General features: G+C 47.5%; 6 protein-coding genes across 6 annotated transcripts; 2 read left to right on the top strand and 4 right to left on the bottom strand.

Annotated features, from left to right (window-relative positions):
* Window positions 1–7745: 7745 nt before the first annotated feature.
* TREMEDRAFT_65467 (uncharacterized protein) lies at window positions 7746–8497 on the bottom strand (the record flags this gene model as incomplete). Its single annotated transcript, XM_007007561.1, has 3 exons — window positions 7746–7864; window positions 7913–8386; window positions 8437–8497. 3 exons carry the CDS (start codon window positions 8495–8497, stop codon window positions 7746–7748), a joined length of 654 nt encoding a protein of 217 aa, XP_007007623.1.
* Window positions 8498–11236: 2739 nt separating this feature from the next.
* On the top strand, window positions 11237–13408 carry TREMEDRAFT_70156 (uncharacterized protein; the record flags this gene model as incomplete). Its single annotated transcript, XM_007007618.1, has 5 exons — window positions 11237–11513; window positions 11553–11641; window positions 11721–12149; window positions 12251–12827; window positions 13131–13408. 5 exons carry the CDS (start codon window positions 11237–11239, stop codon window positions 13406–13408), a joined length of 1650 nt encoding a protein of 549 aa, XP_007007680.1.
* A 365-nt stretch (window positions 13409–13773) lies between these two features.
* TREMEDRAFT_65464 (uncharacterized protein) lies at window positions 13774–15451 on the bottom strand (the record flags this gene model as incomplete). Its single annotated transcript, XM_007007560.1, has 2 exons — window positions 13774–15207; window positions 15377–15451. The coding sequence occupies 2 exons, from the start codon at window positions 15449–15451 to the stop codon at window positions 13774–13776; spliced, it is 1509 nt and encodes a 502-aa protein (XP_007007622.1).
* A 499-nt stretch (window positions 15452–15950) lies between these two features.
* On the bottom strand, window positions 15951–18428 carry TREMEDRAFT_65463 (uncharacterized protein; the record flags this gene model as incomplete). The annotated part of the gene is made up of 11 exons (XM_007007559.1): window positions 15951–15976; window positions 16023–16525; window positions 16572–16855; window positions 16918–17039; window positions 17178–17438; window positions 17549–17695; window positions 17880–17988; window positions 18019–18144; window positions 18189–18271; window positions 18317–18370; window positions 18416–18428. The coding sequence occupies 11 exons, from the start codon at window positions 18426–18428 to the stop codon at window positions 15951–15953; spliced, it is 1728 nt and encodes a 575-aa protein (XP_007007621.1).
* A 206-nt stretch (window positions 18429–18634) lies between these two features.
* Window positions 18635–19425, top strand: TREMEDRAFT_34845 (uncharacterized protein; the record flags this gene model as incomplete). Its single annotated transcript, XM_007007427.1, has 5 exons — window positions 18635–18778; window positions 18823–18884; window positions 19057–19177; window positions 19235–19295; window positions 19376–19425. The coding sequence occupies 5 exons, from the start codon at window positions 18635–18637 to the stop codon at window positions 19423–19425; spliced, it is 438 nt and encodes a 145-aa protein (XP_007007489.1).
* A 270-nt stretch (window positions 19426–19695) lies between these two features.
* On the bottom strand, window positions 19696–22699 carry TREMEDRAFT_18232 (uncharacterized protein; the record flags this gene model as incomplete). The annotated part of the gene is made up of 2 exons (XM_007007411.1): window positions 19696–20206; window positions 22626–22699. Coding segments are annotated over 2 exons (585 nt in total), but the record flags the coding sequence as incomplete, so codon positions are not given.
* Between the last annotated feature and the right edge of the window lie 3130 nt (window positions 22700–25829).

Below are 25829 nucleotides of genomic sequence, written 5' to 3'. Positions count from 1 at the left end.
GAAGTATAGATAGTTTACAGATTGCTGAACTTCTTCAGTGATCCTTGATTGTTGTCAGTAGTTAAAGATTGATAGATATTGCTACATCTAAACCGAGATACGTCGTCATCAGTAGAACAAAGCCGCAGTTAACGTAACTACGGCGTACTTTGACGTAGTTACGTTAACTGCGGCTTTGTTCTACTGATGACGACGTATCTCGGTTTAGATGTAGCAATATCTATCAATCTTTAACTACTGACAACAATCAAGGATCACTGAAGAAGTTCAGCAATCTGTAAACTATCTATACTTCTCCTCTCTGCTCATAGAACATCTCTCAACCCCTGCACAGCCTTACACTTATTCCTCTGAGGTTTAAATGGTCGGTAAGGACTGTGGTTTCTACCTGCAATAGTAAGTGTCTCCTTCTCCTAAAACCCTCCACTACAGCAAGGAACTCCTTCTCTCCTACCGTATAATTCAGCTGAGCCGTATTGAAGGCGCCAGACTCAATAGCTACCGGGTGTTCTTGACCAGCTGTATTGACCTGTGAAATTATGAAACCCCAACCGAAGAACGAGGCATCTGTCTGTAATATAGTCTTCAAAGTAGGGTCAAAGTGAGCTAATACCGGCGCAGTACACATCCTAGCTTTCAATTCTGTGAAGGCTGACTCCTGCTCAACTCCCCATACAAACGGTACCTCCTTCCTTGTCAAGTCATTGATAGGTCTAGCAATCTTCGAGAAGTGGGGGACAAAATGCCTGTAATAGCTCACAACTCCAATGAAACCCCTCGACTCTCATAGATTCTTTGGACGTGGGAAGGATGTGATGGCGTCAATGTACTCTGGATTAACCGATACACCTCGAGAAGAGACCACAAAACCCAGAAACACCACCGAATCTCTTTCAAACTCGCACTTACTAGCTTTCACGTACAAGCTCGCCTTCCGCAGCACTTCAAAGACCTTCGCCGTAGTTCCTCGTAATTCCTCCAATGTATTCCCATAAATGAGGATATTGTCAATGTAGACCACGACTCCATTCCCTAGTAGTTCTCTTAACACCTCGTTCAGGAAGTGTTGGAAGACAGCCGGGGCGTTTCGCAGCCCGTCACGAACAACAAGAGATTTGAACATACCATACTGTGTCCTGAAAGCAGTCAGGTGTTCATGTCCTTCTGTCACCCTCAACAATTGGTACGCTCCAATTAGGTCCAGTTTCCTGAAGTATCTTGCTTTCCCAAGTTCTTCGGTGATCTGACCTATTAATGGGAGAGGGTAGGCATCTGGTATGGTCGCTTCGTTCAGCTTTCGATAGTCGATGACCATTTGCCATTGCCCTTCGGCTTTCTTTGGTATCATAAACATTGGTGAGCCGTATGGCGAGTTACTTGCTCGAATTTGGCCAGCAGCAATTTCACGATCTAGTATGTCTCTCAGCGCGCGTCTCTGATCTTCTCCTTGAGCATAGAGGGAGGCGACCTTCAGGTTTGCCCCCTCCTTGAGCTCAAACCTCAAATCGTAGGACCTCGAAGGGGGAAGAGTCTCTCCTCCTTTCTTCGGGTTAAATACATCAATGTACTGGTGGTATTGTTCAGGAACTACCTGGAACAACTCGTCTTGTTCCTCCAGGCTCAGCTCTTCGAGCTCATCTTCGCCGCGGAGGTCTGTCTTGTCGGTTCGAGTCCTGAGCCCTATGGCTGCCAGGCTCGCGACATCTTTTGTCTGTGGAAAGGGAGAGGATAACTCTTCTCTTTCACTCGGCAAGGGTAGGGGAAAGGACACTGCGCTTTCCCCATTGTTCGTCTGGGGAATAGGGAAGGATATAGTATTCGCTCCCCCATTCGGGATTACTCTCTCTTCTCTCATCCATTCCCATCCTATCACGACATCCGCGTCGCAAAGGGTGGTAACATCCAGCTTAATTGGGTGAACCTCGCCTAACTTCTCGAAACCCAGACTCACTTCGACAAACTCCGTAATGGGTCCAGCCACACTAACCGAGCCATTGAGCATGTGAACTGGTACACTCACGGGGTATTTCCTCTTCTCCTTCCTAATCTTCCTGGCCGCCTTGGGACTTATATATGAGCAGGTTTCCCCAGTGTCCCACAGGGCCGTTAGTTCGATTCCTTCGACATACACGTTAGATTTGGGTTGGTTGTTACAGGTGGAAGGGATTAGGGTATGACAGTCGTTTATACATTTCGGAGTGGTGTTTACGGATTTATATACACAGTTACCTGGTCTCATCAGCTCTTTCTACTGGTAATAGGAACAGTGGCTGAGAGAATATGAGTGCGGACCCGCCGAGTCTCGCCTATCGTGACGGGTCCCCATCATTTTCCTCCTCGTCCATCCCCCGCTCTGCAAAACCTGCTTCCTCCCCTCCAACTGCATTGATCTTCTTCCTATCTCCAAGAGGGACGGTGTTTCCCCCCGTGCTAAATCTCCCTTCTCCTCCAGCACTTTGTCCAAAAGATCGTAAGGGGATGATCCCAGCCTTTACCTTTGCTGCTATTACTGGACAATCCCCGTTGTAATGCCCTCTCTCTCCACACCCAGTACACTTCCCTTCCTCCCAACGCTTTAAAACCTCATCTGCACTGGGTCTCGGCCAACGACGATCTAGTTTGTCTACATCCGTTGGTATTGCCCTCCCCCCGTTTGTGCCCTTAGGTTGCGAGCCCTCAAACTTCGCCGTAGATTGCCATTTCTCCTCGCTCCTCCGTTCCCCTCCCCAATTTACTTCCTCCTTCTTCTCCCCCTGGTCCTTCGTTTCCTTCCTCTTCTTCTCATTCTCCTTCTCCACCCTTCGCTGATGCAGGCGATTGTCCATGGGGACCACGAACTCAATTAACTCCCGGACGGTCTTGAAAACCTTTCCATGGCAAGCGATTTCATCCAGCAAGTGACTTTTTCAGTCCATTCTTTGCCCGGTCCACAAGGTTCCCATCATCACCCCATCCTAACACCGCTACATATCGTTGAAAGGCGGCAAAGTACGCTGAAGCCGACCCATTCTGTCGAAGCTCGTTTATTCCCCTAGCGGCGGTTCCCTCCTCATCAGGGTCTCCAAAGTTGGTCTTGAGATATTGGATGAACTTCTTATAGTCTAGAAGGTGTTCGGGGGGATCGTCTTTAGGCAAATCCGGTTGGACGGCAAGAAGAGGAGTTTTGCGTAGATGAGAGATCATGAAAAAGATTTTTACTCGGTCGGTGGGGAACTTGCGAGCGTTGATTTCGAAGTGAACTTCACATTCTGAGATGAAGGCGGTGAGCTTTGACCTCTCGCCTCTCCAAAGGTCTGGGAGGGGAAGTTTTATCCCTCCACCTATCTCAGCTACTCCTGGGGTCGCCAAAGCTTGCCTCCCCATGGCGAATCGTACCCCTTCAGAGATCCCTTCAACTATTCCCCCAACTGTCTCCTGCTCCTTTGTCACGCCTGCGGGTAGACTGCGGTTGCAAAGTACTGCCTTGGGTACTGAAGGGTTTTAGTCTCTGGCTCGTAGAGCTTGATGACTGCCTTAGGTACTGAGGGTACTGAGGTGTTGGGTTAGAACCAACTAGGTGACTTTCAAAGATGAAGTTCAACTTCAAGATGAAGATACATTGCTGAAGAAAGAGGGGGGAGATGTGCTCCTTTTATACCCTTCAAAACTAAAGTAGGTGTACTAAATAAAAAGCGTGTGAGGGATTTTCTAGCCAATCACATAAATGCCTCAAAGTGAGTGCACCGCGGGAAACTAATTCCAGCCAATCACATAAATGCCTCACTGCTAAACTGCTGAACCTTCCAGGCTTCAGCCAATCACGTAAATGCCTCACTGCTGAACTGCTAAATACCATGACTCATATTTTCCTTCAATCCTTATCACAGTTCCTAGCATGAGTCATATTTCCTTATCACTATTCTGAGCATGAGTCAGAATTCCTTATCACTATTCATGACATCCTTCTTCTTCTCCTGTTCCTCCCGGCGTCTCCTCTCTGCTATCATATCCCTGTTCATCTCCATCATCATGTTCATCATCGCCAGCATCATTTTCTGAGTGGTGGCCTCTTCCTCCGCTCTCCCTACTTCTTTGCTCCCCGCCAAACTTAGCCCACCTTCCGTGTTCTTCTCCCTTGGTTGTGGAGTTTGTCCCGACCCTTCTGAACCTGTCCGTACAGTCGGTGGTTCTGATAACCCGGTTGGCTAGGGGGGTGGTTCAAGCCGTAGGGGTGGATAAAATTCATCCCCTTGGGTGGATCCTTCGGGGGTATCAATTGCACCAGGCAATGGTCCCAAGCTTTGTCTTAATTCCTCCAACATCCTCCTCTCCGTCTCTTCTGCCGTTTCTTCTGGTCTACTGTTACGGAGTAACAACGAATCGAGAGAACTCCATTGAACTCGACGGATTAGGAAAGAGAACGGCGGGAGTTGGAGGCAGTGCTGCAGTAGATAGGGACGGGTTTTCCCTTTTCGAGATTTCCCCACTGGGTTTGCTCAAAAGCGGTTTTTCACCTGTCCAAGTATGTACATAGACGCTTGCAGTAGGACTGAGAGGAGGACACGGATACCTGTAGACAGTATATAGTACAATCAGCAAAGTACCAACTTTGCTGATTCTCCAATATCATTCTTTGGCTACATCGATTGCAGAGGAGACACGATCCACCTATTAGCACCAGAGATACATAGACTTCTACGAGAGTTCCATCGAGTTCGACCCAACCTGCGACTTAGTCATCGTGTTTCCAGTACCGTTACAATTTGTCACGACAACCCCGGCTAGCGGAGAACTATGGCGAAGTTAGAGGAAGCAAACCGAGGGAGAGCAGAGCAGGGGAGGTTAGTCGAAGTGAGCAGAGTAGGATATCGGGGATATGGCGAGGTACGGTGAAGTTGAGCAAAGAGAACTGAGCGCGAGGCTGTGCAGGAGTTGAGGGATGTCCTATGAGAAGAGAGGAGAAGTATAGATAGTTTACAGATCGCTGAACTTCTTCAGCGATCCTTGATTGTTGTTAGTAGCGAGAGATATATTCAGTAGCTACAACCTTCGAGTTAAGGAGAGCTACACCGAGCAGTTCGACGAACTACGGCAAAGTTAGCCGCAGTTCATCGACGATCATCTTATCATTTACCACTCGACGTATCACTACGGCGAAGTTAGCCGTAGTTCCCCCGACAAGTACCCTGTCCTAGTGAGACATTGACGCCCCACTACGACGTAGTTAGCCAAGGTTTGTCGACCGTCTGTGTCACGAATATACGACTGATGATGATGAAGCCGCAATGGCGTGTCTCAAACAGTCTTAAAGGCAACAAATAAGTTAGAGTAGAAAGTGGGTGGCAAAGATGACAATTGATCAGAGAGACAGAGAAACAAACAGAGAGCTAGAACCACTATTTATAGACAAAATCCACCAAACTGAGCCTAAAACTCCTTCCTCTCCTCTCCTACTTCGAGGGGGGAAACCCTGAGGAAACCCTGCATCAAAAGCAGTGTTTTAAACGAATTTTCAGAAGCCTCTGACTCATCCTAGAAGCCCCAAAAGAGATCTCCTCATCAAAGGCTGAAAACCCCTTGAAAAGTCAGACGAATAAAGGAGCCGCGAGAAGTGATCTTGAGGCCTGGGAATTAGATGAGCTCTGATCTTTCAGGGGGTTCAGAGGGTGTTTCTTAAGCGCCCGCATTATGCAGATTTTGACCCAAAAATACCTAGTTCAATCCTGCGGGTTCGGCAGAGGTTCGAGAGGTTCGAATATAGACTAAATATGCTTCGTAAAGTGGTTTTCCTTCTGGTTCTTTCGGTTGAGTCGTCCGCACTGCTGAAACAGACGAAACCTCTGACTGATCGTGCGTACTCCTCATCACTAGTGTGTACTCTTCATCAGTGGCGTACACTTCTCAATCAGTAGCGGGTGTGTATTGATCAGTAGCGTGTTTATCATATTCAAACACGTGTTTTCACAAGGCTATCCTGACAATCGGTTGACCGGTTGATCCTGTGGTTGACCCGGTGATTGACCCGGTGATTGATCCTGTGATTGATCCGGAGAACCAGTTATTTGGTAACCGAGGGAGTCGTACTACCGTTGACAGACGTACGTACTCTCCTATGACGTCAGTGGCGTGATCGCTAATTAAGGTACCCGCAATTGATCGCTAATTAAGGTACCCGTGATTGATCACTAATTGAGGTACCCATAATTGATGGCTAATTAAGGCACTAATTAGTAATTAAGGAATTTATGGCTAATTATCAATCATTGATGATTCTGTTGATTGTTGATTGGGTCGGGTTCATAGACAGAAATAGATGCCGACCGGCCAACCCGCTAATATTGCTCCCGAGGTACCCTCGCTTATCAGTTCGTCCGGTCTGAGCGGAACCGAGGACACGGAACCTGGTACATGTCGGCCGGAGCTTGGAATGACAACAGATGACGACAGATGACGACAGATGACGATAGATGACGATAGATGACGTGATTGATGTATACAATGTCGAGTCAGGTTGACTCAGTGATGGGAGGGTGATTAAGGTTGAATGGTGATCCACATGTCGTACGATGGAGCGAGTTGAGACGAGTTGAGTAAAGTTGACTGGACTTGAGTGGATGATATGCACGTGGTATTTACAGATATTCGAGGGTTATGACAGTCTGTCAGTAGAGGAGAAGAAACGACAATTGTGACACCCAAATGTCAGGTTAGCCGAGGTTCATTGACCGTCGGTCAGTGTCACGACCCATGTCGTGACACCCTGACAACCACCATCAGCGACCCTCCTTTCACCATCACCAAAACACTATCCATCACCAACCATCACAACCTCAAACCACTGAGACCGGCTACGACAAAGTTACGAGAACCCAGGGAGGATTAGTCACAACAACCCCACCTGGAGGAGAACTACAGCGAAGTTAGGGGAAGGAGACCGAGGGATACATGGTAGAATGGAGCAAGTAAGACGAACTACGGCGAAGTTAGCGGAGTAGGATGTTGGGGATACGGCGAGGTACGGCAAAGTTGAACGAAGAGGACTAAGCGTGAGGCAGTGCAGGAGTTGAGGGACGTTCTATGAGAAGAGAGGAGCAGTATAGATAGTTTACAGATCGCTGAACTTCTTCAGCGATCCTTGATTGTTGTCAGTAGCGAGAGATATATTCAGTAGCTACAACCATCGAGTTAGGGAGAGCTACCACCAAGCAGTTCGACGCACCACGGCGAAGTTAGCCGCAGTTCATCAATGATTACCTTATCATTTTACCACTCGACGCATTACTACGGCGAAGTTAGCTGTAGTTCCCCAACGAGTACCCTGTCCTAGTGAGACATCAACGCCCACTACGACGTAGATAGCCGAGGTTTGTCGACCGTCGGTCAGTAGAAGAGAAGAAACGACGACTGTGACAATGAAGCACAACGGGATCTGCGGTTGTGAGGTTTGACCGGTCGTAAACACGGCCACTTTGTCCTCCCATATGTGATAATCTCGTGGCTATTGATCAGCAGATGTATAAACTGTGTGGAAGAGACCTACCGACATCTATCACACGACTCATCTACACTGGCGACCTCCCATCGTTCCCTTTCGTCGATGAACAACTTCCATAGCCTCTCCTGCTCCCGCAATGACGCCTTACGTGCTCGTAAGGCGTCATTGCGGGGGAGGGGGACACTTCTTCCAGGACAGACGGAGACCGACTACGAGCACCTTTGGCCTTCTTCGCCGAAGGAAAGAGAGTTTCGTCCTGGGCGGGGGACGATCAAGGACGTTTCTCGGCCTTGATCCCTTCCAAGTTATGGGCGTACTCAACGCGCTTGTCACCATCGGAATATTGACTGGTGATATGAGCTTCGGGGGAACCCCTTGTGATACGGATAGCTAAACACGTCAACACTAACACGCAGGTATTCACGACGTCAGACTTACGACTCAGCGCCTTAAGCTCCGCCACCCATGCGGCTCTATCCACAAACACCACCTCACCACTCACGTCCACAACCCCCGTCCCATCGTTCTCAGCACCGGCACCCAACTCCCCATCATCAACGACATCATCCATCTCCTCTTCATCACTTGCACCACCCGTTTCCTCGGCATCAACATCATCACTCATCTCTTCATCACTATCAACAACCTCCATCTCCTCATCGTCATCATCAATCTCCACCACAGTAGCAGACTGACCCAAAGCTTGCGAAGGGCCAACAGGAGCAGGTCTGACCTCCTGTTGGCCAAGGGAGAGAGGGGTCAGAGCCGTAGCGGGGGACACGGGGGCAGAAGGAACTGCAGCAGAAGCTCCAGCGGCAGGAGGGGTCGCGACAGACGGTGAACCATTGGTGATAGCCGGGGACCCGAAGCCCATGGACAACACTTGGCGAGGGGTATTCCCCTGCTGGGAGACTGAGTTAATCAGAGACAATCTAGCTTATGACCAGCACGAGTGAACTAACGGGCAGCGGTGAAACGATCCATAAAGGATTGATAGGCGTCGAGTTGTGGGCGAGTGCTCATATTGTAAATATATCAATTGATATGTTTGGTAAGGTAAAGTCTGGGAATCGATAGACGATGATAGTACGATTTAGGATAAGGATTGGGGAAAAAGAAGAAGTGGGCCGAAGTACTGAGTATTTAGTATAACTGACATGACTGCTCGTCGTCAGGGCGCTGGTAACTTCGCATAACAAGGTGTCTCAGCAACAACAAACACCATGGCGACGATCAAAATTCCCACGCTACGTGTCTCACATTCATATAAATTAGGGATACGCTGACAAACTTCGACGAGGTTTGTTGTACCCCAAAACCTCTGTCTCACTTACAACATAATTACCAAGGGTAACGACAAACGACCATGGTGAACTTATGACGAAGTTAGCTGTCTCATTACCAACCAACCATGGTACCATCTACCAACAGCTGGTATATGACCAATTATTTCCTCCTACAACCTGCTGAGTGTCTTTTCCTTCATTACATGCATACGAAGCTCACGAGGACGTTCGCGCCTAAGGAGGGGGCGGCTGTCACGAACTACGTCGTAACACCCCTGGCAACCACCATCACCAACCCTCCTTTCACCATCACCAACTACCACCCGAACCACTGAGACCGACTACGGCGAAGTTACGAGAACCAAAGGGGTATTTGTCACGATAACCCCGCCTAGCGGAGAACTACGGCAAAGTTAGGAGAAGGGAACCGAGGGAGAGCAGAACAGGGGAAGGTACGGCGAAGTTGAACGAAGAGGACTGAGCGTGAGGCAGTGCAGGGGTTGAGGGACGTTCTATGAGAAGAGAGGAGCAGTATAGATAGTTTACAGATCGCTGAACTTCTTCAGCGATCCTTGATTGTTGTCAGTAGCGAGCGATATATTCAGTAGCTACAACCATCGAGTTAAGGAGAGCTACCACCAAGCAGTTCAACGTACTACGGCGAAGTTAGCCGCAGTTCATCGACGATCATCTTATCATTTACCACTCGACGTATCACTACGGCAAAGTTAGCCGTAGTTCCTCGACGAGTACCCTGTCCTAGTGAGACATCGACGCCCCACTACAACGTAGTTAGCCGAGGTTTGTCGACCGTCGGTCAGTAGAGAAGAAGAAACGACAATTGTGACAGATTGTGACACTGACCGGCCCGGATCCTTCACAAGTCACTTTAGTCGTCCGACCACATCACAAGTCTACGGACAACATACTAACCGTCGTTGTCCAAGTGTCACAAACTACATCGTGACACCTCAATTATCCCACCAACAATGACCCTCCTTTGACCATCAAACCCCTATCAAGTCTTAACCTCTTTACTCTACACGTAACTCAGGACATCTGAGACCAACTACGGCGACGTACAACGGGAGAATAAGGCATACGGGGGCCTGGAGCATAAGGACAGCAAAGGACAGCAAAGTACGGTGAAGTTAGATGGAGTTAGGCTAAGCAGGGACAAAGGGAGCAGAAGTACGGTGAAGTTAGAAGGAGTTAGGCCAAGTAGGGACAATGGAAGCAGAAGTGCGGCGATGTTAGGCGGAGTTAGTCGAAGGAGGAGGAGGATGGCCGGGGACTCAGGGAAGTTGGACGAAGTGCGTTGAAGTACGTCGAAGCGTGAGAGGGTTGGGTGAACGTCTAGTGGGAGTAGATAATATTAGCTGAGGAGATCCCTGAAATTCTTCAGCAATCCTTGATTGTTGTCAGTAGTATAAGACAGTTAGAGATAGCTACATTTGAATCAAGATACATCGCCATCAGTAAAACAAAAACCTAGTTAGAGTAACTACGCCGAAGTACGCCATAGTCACACTCCTTTCGACGTCTGCGCCCTCCTGGTTGGGTGAGACATCGACTTTGAAGCGTCAAGTTAGCCGAGGTTTGTCAACCATCGGTCTGTTAAAGAGTGGTTGTTCGACGGCTGTGACAACTATAAATTACATCACTAGGTCTGTTCCCTGCGAGGCCCTTTAGCCATAGCTCATAGACGCAGACGATTTCCAACGTCTGGTCCTGACAATGGACGATACCCCCCCTAACTTGGTGCCCAAAGTCCACCCTAACTGGGGGGAGTGTAAAAAGGACCCCTCTACCAGCCAAAAGATGTATTTAAGACCAGCATCTCGGAAAAGGCGTAATTTAGTACCAAAACGTTTGAAAAGACGTAATTAAGACCTTCTCTGATCCTTGTCGTGAGGGTATCATCGTCCGTGCAATCATCGTGGTCATCAAGTTGTGAGGGTAATTTCCGTGTGAATCGGCCCGGCCGGATCAAAATTGCTGTGCACTCCGGTCAGACACGTTCATATACCTAAATTTGACCTTTGATACTAGCCTAGCTTCTTCTGGTAGGCTCCCATCAAGGTCCGACGGATAAAGGGTGTGAACGAGGCGATGTGTTTGACAGAAAACCCCGCAAGTCTGGCTGGCCATTTTGCTTCCCCAAGGGTACATGATATGTAAATAGGGAAAATTCGGCATGTTTTGCCACGCGTTCTCAGATTACATACACCCCCATTACCTCAACAGATCAACCAACAAAGACAATCTCATTGATAATAGTCACTATGTCACATTACAAATCCTTGAACGCGACCAGCCCTTCTTCCACCTTCAGGGTCTGTGTCATCAGTGCGACGTTCGAAGGGGGCAGTCACCAGGCACGACTACTCGTGGTAACCGGGGAACGGACCAACCACCAATCGGAACGTCCTTTCACATGATATATGAATGATGCTTTCTCTCTTCTACTACAAACATGCCTGATCTTTTGCTTGCTGCATCCCGCTACAAGAAAAAGCATCCCTCTGAGAGTTTTGCCAGTGTTTCACTTCACTACAACATCCCAAAAACCACCCTGTACAACCGCTTCAAAGGAGTTCACTCCCCCCGAGGGAACAATGTCGCTCGAGCCCTCTCCATCCCCCAAGAATACAGACTTATCAACAAGATCAATGAGTATGCCAATCGTGGAACCCTTCTTACCCCTCGGTTTGTGAAAGAGCTTGCAGAAGCTGCGGTAGGACGGTCACTTGGTCAAAATTGGACCTCACGCTTCCTCCTTCGTCATTGAGATCGTCTCTCCTCTCAATACAACACATACCAAGAGCTTTCTAGACTTCGAGCAGACAAACCAGAGACAAGAAAAGCGTGGTATTCCCTGGTGAGCTCCTCTATGATCCCATTTCTATGTCTAGAATCTGATCTTGGAGTAGTCTTGGTCATTTGCTGATATATAACAGGTAAAGCGTGTTATCGACTCCAGACTCTATCCCCCTCACTGCATGTTCAATATGGATGAATCGGGTTTTGATCTCTCATATGAGCGCAGAGTTCGACGTGTAACTCCTCGAGCACACAAACGTAATACACAAGCTGTCGGACCCAATAGTGAACACATCACCTCTATTGCCTGCATTGGAGTCGACATCAATGCTCCTCAGGTACCACCAACGATCATCTATCAAGGAATGGGACAGGTTCTGCCAGCTTGGACTCAAGTGAGGGAACCAGACGTAGTACAAAAGGGGATGGTAACACAATCAGGTTGGAGCAATACCTATATCTGTCAAAAGTGGTTGACCGATGTCTTTGATCCAGCCACTCGTGACCATGTTCCCCCTCACTGCCGACGACTTCTTTTCCTTGATGGAGCGGACCCCCATGTCAAAGTCGAGTTCCTTGAATTAGGAACATTGTTGTCATCATCTTTCCAGCTGGATTGACAGGAGAACTCCAACCATTGGATGTAGATTTCTTCAATCACCTCAAGCGCACCTTCTTCAACCAACTGGATGATTATCAACGTGGGAGTTGTTTATCTCGAGCAGCGAAGGGGATGTTTTGGAGATGGCATCAAGTAGCGTGGAAGGGAACGATGCAGGATAATCAGATCAAGGCAGCTTGGCGGAAAGCAGGATTGTGGCCACTGGATCCTGAAGTCATGGGTGCGGTCGATCTACCTATTTCATCTATTCCCCCTATTCCGACCACACCTCCTCCACAAGGCTCTTCACCTGATCTTGAAACCCCACGGAACTATCAGCGCCTCCGAAAATACTCGTCTCTTATCCGGCAGGGTGTGCTGGATCCAAAACAGGCCTTTGAGAAGGCAAGGAAGGGATTGGAAGAGTCATTGGCGGATTGTGCATTTAAGGATAGGGAGGTGAAGGACATGCGGGCAGCAATGACATTGGATAAGGAAGCCAGGGGAAGTAGGAAGCGTGCGATCTACAAAGATGGTGAAGTCTTTGACCCGGAGTACCAGGAGCGGAATGTAGAAGCACTTGCCGAAAGAAAGAAGGCAGAGCAGGAATCTAGGATGAAGAAGAAAACGGCTGCGCTGGCTGGTAAGTCGAAAGGGAAGCAACGTGCTTCCCCTGCCTCCAGGAGGTGCTCTGCGGGTCCCTCTACTATTGCTTGAAGAGTTTGAATCCATATGATGCATGTGAAGTAAAGTAGCACGGTCAGAATTCTTGTACTTTACGGGTAAAAAGTCGTTCCGGTTGGTGGTTGGTCCGTTCTCCGGTTACCACGAGTACAGTTTAACCTCCGAGAAAATGAGGAAGACACAACAAGGAATATTGGTTTTCACACCTCTTTCATGTCTGAGTGGAAAAGAGTGGATGGTGACTACCACTTGACATTGGAAGAAGCATGCGAAAGAGCATACCAAGTGGCGGGAGTAGCAATGGCGGCACAACATGATAATCAAGAATTTTATGTGTGTGTATTGAAAGGTGAGTATGATACCACGAACAAAGCTAACGATGCCACTACTGCAGAATTCCTCCAACCACTTTGCCAAGATTGGTCTCAACGCACTGGGAAGACGGCAGAAGACATCGGAAGCTTGACTGCCGGGTCCACGATGAATGGGTTCGGAGGAAATGGTGATCATTCATTCTCGGAAGATAGAATGTCCGAATAGCCAGGACGCAAACCCCGAGTGGAGCCATGTCAGATAAGCTCTTCCACTTGCCTTACCAGTCGCGGTGGATGGCGGTAAGCTACACCCTAATAGAAGTATACTCATGAGCATGGAATCACATCTTCTTCAGAAACCACAGTCTCAGGGCTGTAAGATTCTCAAGTCTTGCATGTTTGTCATGTCCATGCCATCTCGGTTTGCTTCATTTTCCTTCTATCTCCACACACTTCATACATTCTATCTCTTGGATCTACTTGTTATTCTCTTCCTCTACTTCAACATTTAGCACAATACTTGAGATACTTAAGATTCTATCCTTTCAACAACGTTCATACCCTTCGATTCACTTCATCTCATTCGGTGATTCAACCAAAGAACGGAAAGTCATCCATGTCGGATAACTCCTTCGCACCCCTCCACATCTTTCCATATTCCACTTCCAACATCCTCTTTCCCTTCTTACCTGTTTTACCTTTCACACCTTTTCCCAACTCTGCCTGAGATTCTTGAGATCCCGTTCCGATGTTCTTCAAAATATCTTTGTTACCATCTCCTAATTTCTTCTCGGTATCTTTACTCCCATCTTCAACCTTCTTCCCAGTGTCGTTATTCCCATCTCCAACTTTCTTCTGAGTATCCTTGATCTCATCATCCACATTCCCCTTGACTTCCCTTCTGACATTCTCCCCACCATGAGAAGTGGTCTGCGCGATTTTGTACATATTCCCATCGATCGGTTTGATCGCCGCGGCCTCAGGTTTCACCACCTGAACCTTTTCAAGTTGATTTTCGTCTGGTTTAGTCAACGGGTTCTTACCGTATTTCATCTTGACTCCGTTTTCTTCTTTCTTCACTTGGTCAACTTCCGTCTTATCCATAATGTTGAGTCCATTCAACGATTTCTTCAGATCACCCATTTGTCCCATCTTCTCCAAAGAATCCTCTTGAATAATATTGTTGTCTTTGTTCTTCATCGCTGCTCGTCTAGATCTCCTTGGGTTCACAAGCTTCTCTGCTTTTTCCACACCTTTAAGTACGACCTCCAAATCTACCAAAGTTTCAGGAGTGAGTCTTCCTAATTGTGGATGTTGAGCTCCTTGTGTTCTCAAAGCGGGTTCACCAAGTGAATGAAGTGCTTCTTGAGCAGGGAAAACGATACCCAGTCCATCTAGAGGTGGTAGGGATCGTTTGTGTGCCGGACCTTTAGGTAGACCGTGGAATGCACCGAATCCCAGTCCTGGGGTCTTAGGATGCTCCACATTAGTCGAATCGACTTGAGAGGGTTGGTTCGTGTTGACCACATTGGTGTCAGATGGAGGTGTGGTCATCACAGGCTGAACAATCTTATCGCCGTCCATCTTCGCGGAGAATTTAGGATCATCGATTATTTTCGGTGGTGTCTCCATCTTCTCAATCTTTGATGTATCCAGCACTTTAGTCTTGTCCTGCGATTGTAGAGACGTCTTAGAGGTAGCCGGATCCAACTTTTTGGTAGTATCGGAGGTCTTCTTGAAAGGAGCAGAAGTGTCCAAGACGTTCGCCGTGCTGTCCATCTCGTGAGGAAACTTCGACGTATCCACTGCTTTTGACACAGAGCCGAAGTTGGGCGAAGACGCAAGATGACTCATATCGACATTGACAGCGGCGGCTGCTCTTCCCAATGGATCAGAAGGTAGACTAGGACCTAGGAGGGGTGCCGAGTTGGAGGAGTGAGTCAATTGGGATAGAGAGGCAAAGGCGGGGGAAAGATTGCCGGCGGAATCTTGGAGTGGGCCGGGGAGGGAGATGGTGGGACGGCGCTGGGTGTCAGGATTGATTCCAGGGAACAGTTGGACAATCAAGCTCGGGCTCCATTGCCCTCTCTAAGAAACTCACATAGCGAAGTCAAGATGAGTCCAATGATAGGGAAGATTTTCCAGGAAATGGAGGGAGAGGGTCAAGGAAACAGAAGAGTGTAGATGGACTCACTGCTTGATGAGGAACAGGAGAGCCCATGGCCAGAGAGGTGAAAGCAGCAAAGGTGGCGATGACTGGAGAGCGCATTTTGTAAATTTTTTTGTTGAGGTGATTGTATTTATTCTAAGAGTTTCAGTTTCGATTTCGAAGTATCAATCAGCCGATTCGTGCAGGAGGTTGGTGGAATGTATCGAGTGCCAGGAGAATTTCGAGCTTTTGTGAGGCAGGTTTTCTTTTCAAAGATTTATTGGTAAGTATATTTGGTGGTTTTTCGATAGGTGTTTTTGAGTGGAACTTTTTTAGTGGTTGTCCTTTTGAGTACTTTTTAGAGCTGGTTGCAAGATGATTCTTTGGACATCCAGACTCGACATCATATACTCTTCCTCTTCATCCTCTCACACAGAATACACCGCTCATCCGCCCTCGAAATGCACCGCATGTCTTCTTCGGAAGGTAAAAACAGACGCGTGCAGAAGTCACCGTGGAATGTGAAGAGAAGTGTCATCATCCGATTCCGTCAGTTCATTACGTGAAGAGATTCAAATTGCTCCATTCGGTGATGACGACGAATGCGTAAAGATATGCATCAAAGCTCTTCGTCCGAATCGTCCACTAATTCGGTAAGCACTGCTTTGAAATAGATGCGAGGGGGACTCACCTCCTACACTTGCGAGGAAGTTTGCAAACTCCTTTTCTTTCTTCTCTTCCTCCGTGACAATCAACGACGGCGTTGTCTTGATCTTGGTCGGTTTGTTCAGTTTCTTGGCTCTCCGTTTTTTACTAGTAGGTAGAGCCTCGACCAGGTCGGAAACGAGAGAGGAATCCAGAGGATCACTTTCTTCCACGTCCATACCCATGAACCCAAGCATGAGCTCATCTTCCGTTTTCATAGCTGCTAATCTCCGCTTTTTGGCTTTCTTGGCTTGTTGTTTGAGTTTATGTCGGTCGAGGACGTCGCTGGGGAGAACGGAGATTTCTTCAGGCGTAAATAATTTGGCATTGTTATGGTCGATACTATTTGTGATAGGCAGATTCATTGAGGGTGCAGCTTTGGGAAGAGGTGGAGGAGCAACTCGGGGTAAACGTTCGTCCTCGGAGTCGGAATCGATATGTTTATGATAATCGTGAGTTTGCATAGCGGATTCGGGTTCCAAAATGAGGCTGTCCAATCAGCAACACACTCCGAGATGTGACAAATAGAACGTACTCTTCGTCCATGCCACTTCCTTCTTCCGCCACATCATCGTGCTCCCAAACAGCTTCGTCGTTCAAGTTGTCGAATAATCCGTCTATGGTGAATGCCTCACTCAGCTCCGTAAGGATCTTTGCATCTCCAATTCGATCCGACTCGGCAGCCATCTCAGTATCGCCAGCCAACGCGGAAGTTGGAGCTGGGCGGGACAAGGGTGGCATGGTATAGTATGGTATCTTCCCAGTATTCCAATCGCGAAGTACAGAGACAGCTGCGGCGTCCAGATCGGGAATACCGCCCTGAACATCAGCTCAATCTCGTCAGATTATCGACACGAGTCAGAACGGTGATAAAGACTCACTTTGCCTAGTCTACCTCGTGTGAGGGCGACTCGAATGAGAAATTCACGGACATCAGAATAAGGGGGAATGTCATACATCTTGCACAGAATCTCAGGTCCGACCTTGTCCAGTATGACTTCGACTGATGGTGTCAGCGCAGGTCTTCTCCCGTTCCAAAACAAGCCTGTCCAGATCATGGCATTCCTTGACAAATATGCGGGTGGACGAGTTGGCGAGAGTGTTATATATAAACAAGAAAAAGATTCGAGTGCAGCCTCACCTGGTACAATGGGATCCTCCACTAACTCAGCCTTGATACAATTTCTCAACATCATCTCTGCCTTTTTCTTCTCTCCCTCCTCTTTACTAAACTCCTCCAATACCACACCGGGACAGTCCAGCAATTTAACTCCTTTATCCAGAGCCACTTCCTGCACGACCCTCGTCTTTCCCGGCATGGCAGCGACGGCACATGCTCGTGACCTCTTGAGTGAGTTGATGAGGGATGATTTACCGACGTTGGGATATCCTACGACACCCACTGTGAGGGACGCATGAGTGTTGAGAGCGTATTGCTTGAGCAGTTGCAACAACGCAGAGCCCCGAGAGAAGAGGAGGTAGTGGGGAGAGCAGGGAGGTAAGAAGATTGACCTGTTGTTGAGGTCGGTTGGGCGAGGGGAATAGCAGCTTGAGAGAGATTATGTCGTTGAGATTGGGTGGAAGATTTGAAGGGCATACAGGGAAAAGAGAGACGTAGATGTTTGATCCATGCTTCTAAATTTGCTCTTGGGACGAGATCTATCATCAGCACGTTCAGTCATGAGGTCATTGATGACGTTTCTCATGGGTTTTCCACCTTCATCATGGTCATCCCATTGAACCGGAATGGGAAAGTGATAGGCGTGTGAGCATATTTTGGAGCCATACTTTGCCAATATGCGACATGTTGACGAAAGATGAAGAAAGAAGAAAGAAGACATACCAATCTTATTAACAACACCCAATAACCTTTTCCCCGTCCCAGCTCTCTTTCTAACTTCATCCTCCACCCACCTACTCCTAGTCCCATCCGGATCCCTAGCATCTAAGACCTGTATGATCACATCACTCCTTTCGATCACTTTTCTCAATTCCCTCATGAAAGCTTTGGAAGAGGAATCCCTTATGAGTGACGAGTCTACATGCCATTGTGAAGAAGATGGGTCGTTTGATTGTTCTTCATCCCAACCATGTCCCACATGCGAAGGCTTCGATCAGCTGAGATAACGGATCTTGTGTGTATATAACTTACTCGGACTTGTGAAGCCGGTGGTATGTAGGATTTACCAACAAGTTTGGTAGCGTTCAACTTGGGTACCCCTAGGTCTCTTTTTTCTAGAGGTCAGAATGACGTACGGAAGAGAGAGAAGGAAGACTGACTTTGAGTGGAGGGGAGGGAATACACTTTGTTTTTGCCCTTGCCACTGAGTTTACCTGAAAGTGAGCTTGCTTATCAGAGGGCAGATTTCAGTAGCTCACTAGCCTTGGGCATCTTGATATCCTACAGTAATCAACAACTAAAGTAATAAGTAAGAACATGTTAAGAAATTTGGTGCCAGATCGGCGATCGCCGCGTTCACCTCCACCTTGGCCGAAATGGAAACAAGATTCCAAAGTCAACGTCATCGACGATAGCTTGCTAGCTTGAATTGCAAACAGCTATCAGTCATCGGTCAATAGGCAGTCAAGTACAAGGACATGTCACTCTCAACAATATCTCGGAACCTACATGGTCTACGGAATATTCAGTTCACTGGAGCTGAGATCCCACGACGATGGACACTCAGAACATTATCCACCTCTCGTCCGGTGAGAGAACATTACCTCGATGCTACTCCTGAAGTATGTCTTTCTCTTCCATTAGTCTTCATCGCTCATATATCCAGACCTTCAAATCTCGTGTGAAAGAAGGAACTTCTAAACCTGTCCTCGTTGACTTTTACGCTACGTGAGTTTTATCCCATTTCTTCCTCATAATAATATCTATCCTCTCAACCCAACGAGAATCCCCTTCTACCTCTTTATATAAATAATCGAGTAGTATGTCATATGTCGTAGCACATATGAGGTATCAGTCAGATTTACACCAATAATGGATCAGAGGAAACATTGACGTTCAGATGGTGTCAGCCATGTAGAGTACTCACCCCTTTGCTGAAAAATGTCACAAGTCCAGAGAGCGGATATGACCTCTTGACCCTTGATGTGGATGAAAACCCAGAGTTGGCCGCGGAAAACAAAGTGAGTGTTTGTTCACTTCATCCTGCGAATGGAAAATGCAGAATCCTGGCTAAAGAGAAGATATCAGCTTTACCAACGGTGGTGGCTTTCAAAGATGGAAAAGTTGTGAACAAGTTTGGTAAGTCAAATCCACGACTATCTTTCTCTTTTCCTTCCTGGTCCAATGCCATGGGTCCAACAGTTTGAGCTGACCTTCAGTGGGTTTCAGACCAGAAGCAGAGATCAGAAAATTTCTCAACATGTTATGATCTGCATCAATCAGGCTATGTTCCAGCAAATGTACTCGAGGGCGGTATATGTTCACTAACCCCCAAACTCATCATCTCCCGTCTATCGATCGTAGATCAGACGATTACTTATCATGCCGTCTTCCCTGATTTTCTCCTCTTAATCTTTACTGGTAATCCACCCAAAACACCAGATGTGATTCCATACTCCATACACTTCTTTCCGGCTCTCTGCCAGATATACGAGTCGCCCTCCTTTACACCTCCATCCTTCTCTGCTTTTGCCAACTCGTCCTTCGGATCCATCGGCCACGCAGCTTCGAATTCAAATTCCCTCAAGACGACTGTCAATGTATAAATCATCTCCGATCTTCCTAATTGTTGCCCCGGACAGTTACGTGGACCAGCGAAGAACACGGGGAACTCATATGCGCTCTTGCGTTTCCCTCCTTCCATCCAACGCTCTGGACGAAATACCTCTGCGTCTTCTCCCCAGATACTTCGACACCGAGCCATGATCCATGGTAGCATGTAGATCCTATCACCGGGTTTGATGACCGCACCTCCTGGCATCACCACAGGCTGAGAGGCGGTGCATTCGGAGAGGATGACGGCGGTGGGTGGGTGAAGACGGAGACTTTCAGAGATGAACGCTTCTAGGAGAGGTAAATGAGAGGAGAGCTCTGTGTTCGAGGACAACTCAAGAGGGAGACTATCGATTTCCGCTTGGAGACGAGGAAGGTAAGAGGGGTATCGGAGCATCGCGTAAAGAGCCCATGCGAGACCGTGAGAGGTTGTGTCACTTGCTAAACATCAGCCCGTCCTTGTACTCCAAATGGGCTCCCTCGTTCTAGTGTAATCTCAGTCCGAACAAACCTCATCGCCACTGAGACGATCAATTGAAACTTGACTCAAGACATGTGACCGGCGAGATACTCACCGGCAAACATGAAGCCCAAAGAAGCATCTTCTAATTCTTCCTCGGTGAAAGTATAGTCGCTCTCCAATAAAGTCCTGATGACCATCCCTGATCCGTCATCCCTGGGAGGTTGAATACCAATTTCTTCCTCTTTGATAGCTTGACGGGTTCGTGTCACCAGGTCATGACAAGCTCCGCGGGCAGTGGCAATGTCTTTCTGTATCTGAAGGCCGTATGACTGAAATCTCTCCTTCATACGCCAAAAGGGAGTGATGAAACGGCGTATGACCGGACGAGAAGCTGCTGTCCACGCCCTGGAGAACTTGGCGTGAATCTCACCCGAGCTGGCCTTCCTGTCAGCTTACTCTGTCCATGTTCCCTTGTCACTAAGTGACCTTGACGTACAGAAGATCATAGCTCTTGGGGTCTCTGACCAGTTTGCGGAGGCTGATACCGTCAAAGGAGACGTGATAACGACAGGTATCAATTGAACGATTGGAAGGTTGGACAAATACTCACACCAAAAGCTAAATCTCCAAAACCAGCGTTTAACCAAGTGGTCATAACCTGTTGAGCGTCCACCACCACATTTTGATCTGCCGCGTGAGACAACGCAGATGTCAAGACGTGTTTGTTGCGCGGTAAAACATGATCAACGATGTGTGCGATGGTTTTTGGGGATGCGAACAAATGATTGGCTGCTGTTCGATGAGCCCGCCAAAGAGGACCTTTGATCAACAGCGTTCTGTCGCGTGAGCGATGTGTCCTTTGTTCTAGCGTGACGGTCAATAAGAGAACGAAAAAGACGCAAGAAGGAATACGACGAAGACAAAAATTTCAAAGGAATTGATGCTAACCCTTTACCTATCTGTCAATGTTGACTCAAACCAAAACAGGAAGATGACTTACCAGCTAAATCGCCCATGACTTTTGACGCAGTTTCGGTTTTGTCGAAACTCCCATCTGTTTCCGTGGACACTTTGAGGGATATTGTTTTGATAGACCTGTGATTGAGATTGAAGTCCCACTACGCTCATATCCCCCCACCTCCCCCCTTATACATCCAAAGCTGGTTTGAGTCTGGCTGAGTTCCGAATGGACAGGACAAGGAGAAAAGTCAATCTAAGTACTTACGAAGGTTCGATGATGAGCCATACCCTCGCTCCCATAACGTTGAGTAACCAATCCTTTTCCTTATGATACCTGGTTCCATCTAGTACCCATTCAAAGAAAAATTGTCTCCCTCGAACCGTTTTGTGTAAATGACCAATGATTGGCAAGGGGTCAAATGGACCTCTGAAATCATCAAACGACCTCTATCGCAAAGGATCATCGACCACTCACCTGGTGATTAACTTGACGAACAACCATCCCGTAACGGTCACAGCGATAGAGATAAAGATTTGTGAAAGGCCCGAGGGGTACATGACGTGAGTAGACGGATTTGGATTATCCTTTTTGGGGATAAGCAGAGAAAACTGTCAATTTATACATATCAGGAAAGAGTCGTGCTGGACTCGTACGGCTGCTCAAAATTAATTATCATACCTGACACCCTGAATTTCGCGAAGGATCAAATGATGACCGTCAAGACCGACATGACCGCCATCACCGATTGGATATTTCATCCGTGAGTCGAACTGTCATCAGTGGCTCATGGCTCAGCGGGCGTCGAATGATGTTGATTCATCTACCTGGTAATGACTCCGGCTTCGGGCACCACCCTAAAAGGCTACGGGCACCACCTGCCACAAACCCTGAGTTCAGGCACGTACCACCGGCGTTACTGAAACGCCGACCACGCGACGGACATGAACTCGCCACTGATCGGGGTTTCAGTAACGCCGAACTCCACCACAACGACGCGACATGTCTGCTCGCTACCTACCAACCTGTCCTCACCACCACTAATCTCTTTCTCGTCATTATACTAGTAAACTCACGCTCTTTTTCACACACACTGTCTCTACTCGTCTCAAGGATCATTTTGATACTCTTCTCACTCTTTTACGACTACTTTTCACCCACTTCTGGCCCTTCGCCTTCTCAACCTGCGCCCTCCTGACTACCACCCATCAAATTGCTATAACTTCTTACAGAGCAATCGTGGTACTCTCTCATCTTCTCGACGCTGTTCACCTGCTCTGTGCGAGTCTGTGAGTACTTGTTTTATTATCAGAAGTGAAAATCTGACTTTGATAGACCCTCTCATCATCATCATCCTCGCCACTTCACCATTCGCGAGAAAAACTTTTTTTACTCTTCAACAAGACATCTTCAGCCTTTCTCAACAACTCGACACTGTTCTCCTGGCCTCTGCGAGTCTGTGAGTACTCTTCTCATTGAAAAATGTAAAAATCTGATTGTCATAGGTTCTCGTCATCATCATCATTTTCGCCACCGACATCCCGGCCAAAATTTTTTTTTACTCTTCAACAACACCACCCCCGGGGTTCTAATTTGTCGACATGTATTCTGCTCGTCTTGGGCTATAAATCGACACTGTTCTCCTGTTCGTCCTGAGCTGTGAGTAGTTGTTTTACTATCAGAAGTGAAATGCTGACTTCAATAGGCCTACTCAACATCATCATCCTTGCCACCGAACTCCTCGAAAAAAATTTGCCGCCGACATCTCGACCAAAGACTTTTTTAATTCTTCAACAACACCACCCCCCGGGTTCTAACTTGTCGACATGTATTCTGCTGGTCTTGGGCTACGAGTGAGTATTAATTTTACTGCATGAAGTGATCATCCTGACGAATCAGATGTCATCACCGATTCTTATTCCATCGTCGCCACCGTCATCACCAATTCTGGATCGTTTTTCTCGGTCCCCTTCTATAAAATTCAGTCCTCATCACTCTCGATCTCCTTCTATCATACCAGAGACTCAGCAACCTCGTGACCACGACTACGATGATGATGAACTCGATAACCTGCTGGCAAATTTAGAGCTCGATGTTCGCGAACCAATTGGCTTCGATCGTGTGGCTCACCACATCCACCCCCCCTTCGATCTTGAACCTCAACCAACCATGTTAGCTGCTCGACTTCATACCCAACAAGTAGCCATGACACATACTGTCTGTATCGTCACTCTTCGCAGCAACAAAGACAAGGGAAAACTCGAACTTCAATGTGCTCTTGGAGGGGATGGTAGATCACATAGATCTGACGATTTTGAACATGTTAGAAAACGCTCTCGAACTACCAAACAAGCTGGCTGTCCCTTCTCTATCATCTGGCGAAGAGAGACTAAGAAGATCGCTCAAAATCGTGAACCCCTGTGGATCCCCTCCATCATTAACAACTCTCATAACCATGAACCTATTCCTCTTCTCCATTTTGGTTTTATTCGTCAAGTCAGTCGTACTCCAGAGGTATTCCAATTCATCAAAGAACTCCTGGCCAGTAATCACACTCTTCGTGGTATTGTCGCTGCTGTCCAAGCACGTTTTGGTGAAAAAGTGTCATTAAACTCCCGAGATATCAAGAACATTCGATATCGTCATGAAAAGGAACTTCGACAAGGCCTCTCTGCTACCGAGGCAGCAATCAGACGTCTCACCGACAACAACAATCTTTTTAAAGCGTTCACCAACAGTAAAAAAGAACTTTGTGGACTCGTCTTTACCACCTCGTCGGCCAGAGCCATGACTCATTCGTACCCAACCGTTCTTTTTATGGATTGTACCTACCGAACGAATCGATATCGTCTTCCAATGCTTCACATCGGCGGTTTTACAGCCACCAACCAGAACTACACTTCTGCTGTTGCTTTTCTCAGTCGAGAAGTGACCGAATGGTACTCCCTTGCCATCGAAGCCTATCTCCAACTCATTGGTCCTATCAACAATGATATCAAAGTTATCGTCTGTGATCGTGAAATCGCATTACACAATGCTCTGTCTATCCACCTACCTCATGTCCACCTGAATTACTGTCGATGGCACATTCGCGAAAACATCAAGGTGAACTGTCGAAAATATTTTCAGTCCCTTTATCCTAAAGAGCAGTGGGTTAAGAAGTTATCTGAGTTTGGTGATTATTTCATGGTGGATATCTGTCAAGCAAAGTCTGAAGAGTCATTAGATAAAGCTCTGTCATCAATGCAGGCTCGGTGGGGACATGAAAATTTGGATGGTGCGAAGGCTTATGTGAGACAATTGGTGGATGAACACAAGACACACTTCGTCTCTGCTTTTATCGATAAACACACTCATCTTGGACAAACATCAAATTCTCGCCTAGAAGGTAGTCATGCTTCTTTCAAGAAACGTCTCCCCAACTCTTACAGCGACATGTATGCGTTACTGCAGATGATTCGCGAGTTCTTCGACGACCAGTGTAAAGAGATCATACACCAAATGGCTCTTGATAGACTCATTCAGACGGCCAACCTTAGTCCTATCTTCTCCTCTGTCAAAAATCGTGTCTCAAAATGGTCAATATCCATCATGGAGAAGCAATATGCCAAAGCAACCAGCGGCAATGTCGATAATGATGACGGGAGCAACATGTATTCGACTTCAAGAGGCCTCCCTTCTGCTAAGGACATAGCTGAAGTACTTGAAAATGATGGTACCATTGCTCTGTCTCCTCTCCATCGTCATTGGCGTCTTCTCAACCCCTACACCTGGCCAGAAACGATCGAACAGGCCACCACGAAGGTTAATGGTGGGGTTACTGGTGTTCATCAACTACTAGGGCCTCAGTGGGAGGTGGATAATGACACCAACAGAATTCGCGACCCCCACCTTCGAAGAAATCGGTTGGCGTTAGCTAAAAAGAACTCTCAGATCCCTTCTTCGACTCAGATCGACTTAACGAATGACGATAATGACGACCTGTTACCTGTCGAAAACCCCTACTTTTTACCTCCTTCTCCTACTCTTCCTCCTTCGCCTAAAAGGGGTGTAAAATCGAACCCTTCTCAACTGTCTAATGATGTCTCTCATACCGGTCGATTACACACTCAGTCTGAGAAATTCCTAGGTACCAAGAAGAAGGCAAATCGTCCCTGTCCCCTGTGTGGTTCAAGAAGTCATGGTCCTAAGAAGTGTAAAAGGGCTAATGAACATCGAGAGAGGGATCCTGAGGCCTATGATCGCGAGGTAAAGGCGTATGATGCTGGAGAAACGACCTGGACAGAGGGATCAGTAATGGGAACTAATTCTGCTCTTGAGAAGAAGATCGCGAGTCTTCAGGAGACGGTTCTGGGCCTGGCTAAGAGTATTGAGGACAGAGATAAAAGGGAGAAGGAAAATCAGCCTGTAGTAGTGAGGACAGAGGACAGGATGGTGAGGACAGGAGAAATGATCACTAGGACAGGTTATTCGGTGGGTTTCTCATATGATAATCACATTTCTCCTTCCCTCCTTCTCCCCCTCTCTGTCCTGCAGTCATTCCTGGCTATATTGCTCTGTCTCTGACTATATTGCTCTGTCTCTCTCTATAATGGCCTCACGATCTCGAAAATTTTCACTCTTCTCTTAGTCTCTTACT

Source organism: Tremella mesenterica (genome assembly GCF_000271645.1).
Source record: "Tremella mesenterica DSM 1558 unplaced genomic scaffold TREMEscaffold_14, whole genome shotgun sequence".
NCBI lineage: Eukaryota > Fungi > Basidiomycota > Tremellomycetes > Tremellales > Tremellaceae > Tremella > Tremella mesenterica.
This window is presented reverse-complemented; position numbering and strand designations above follow the sequence as displayed.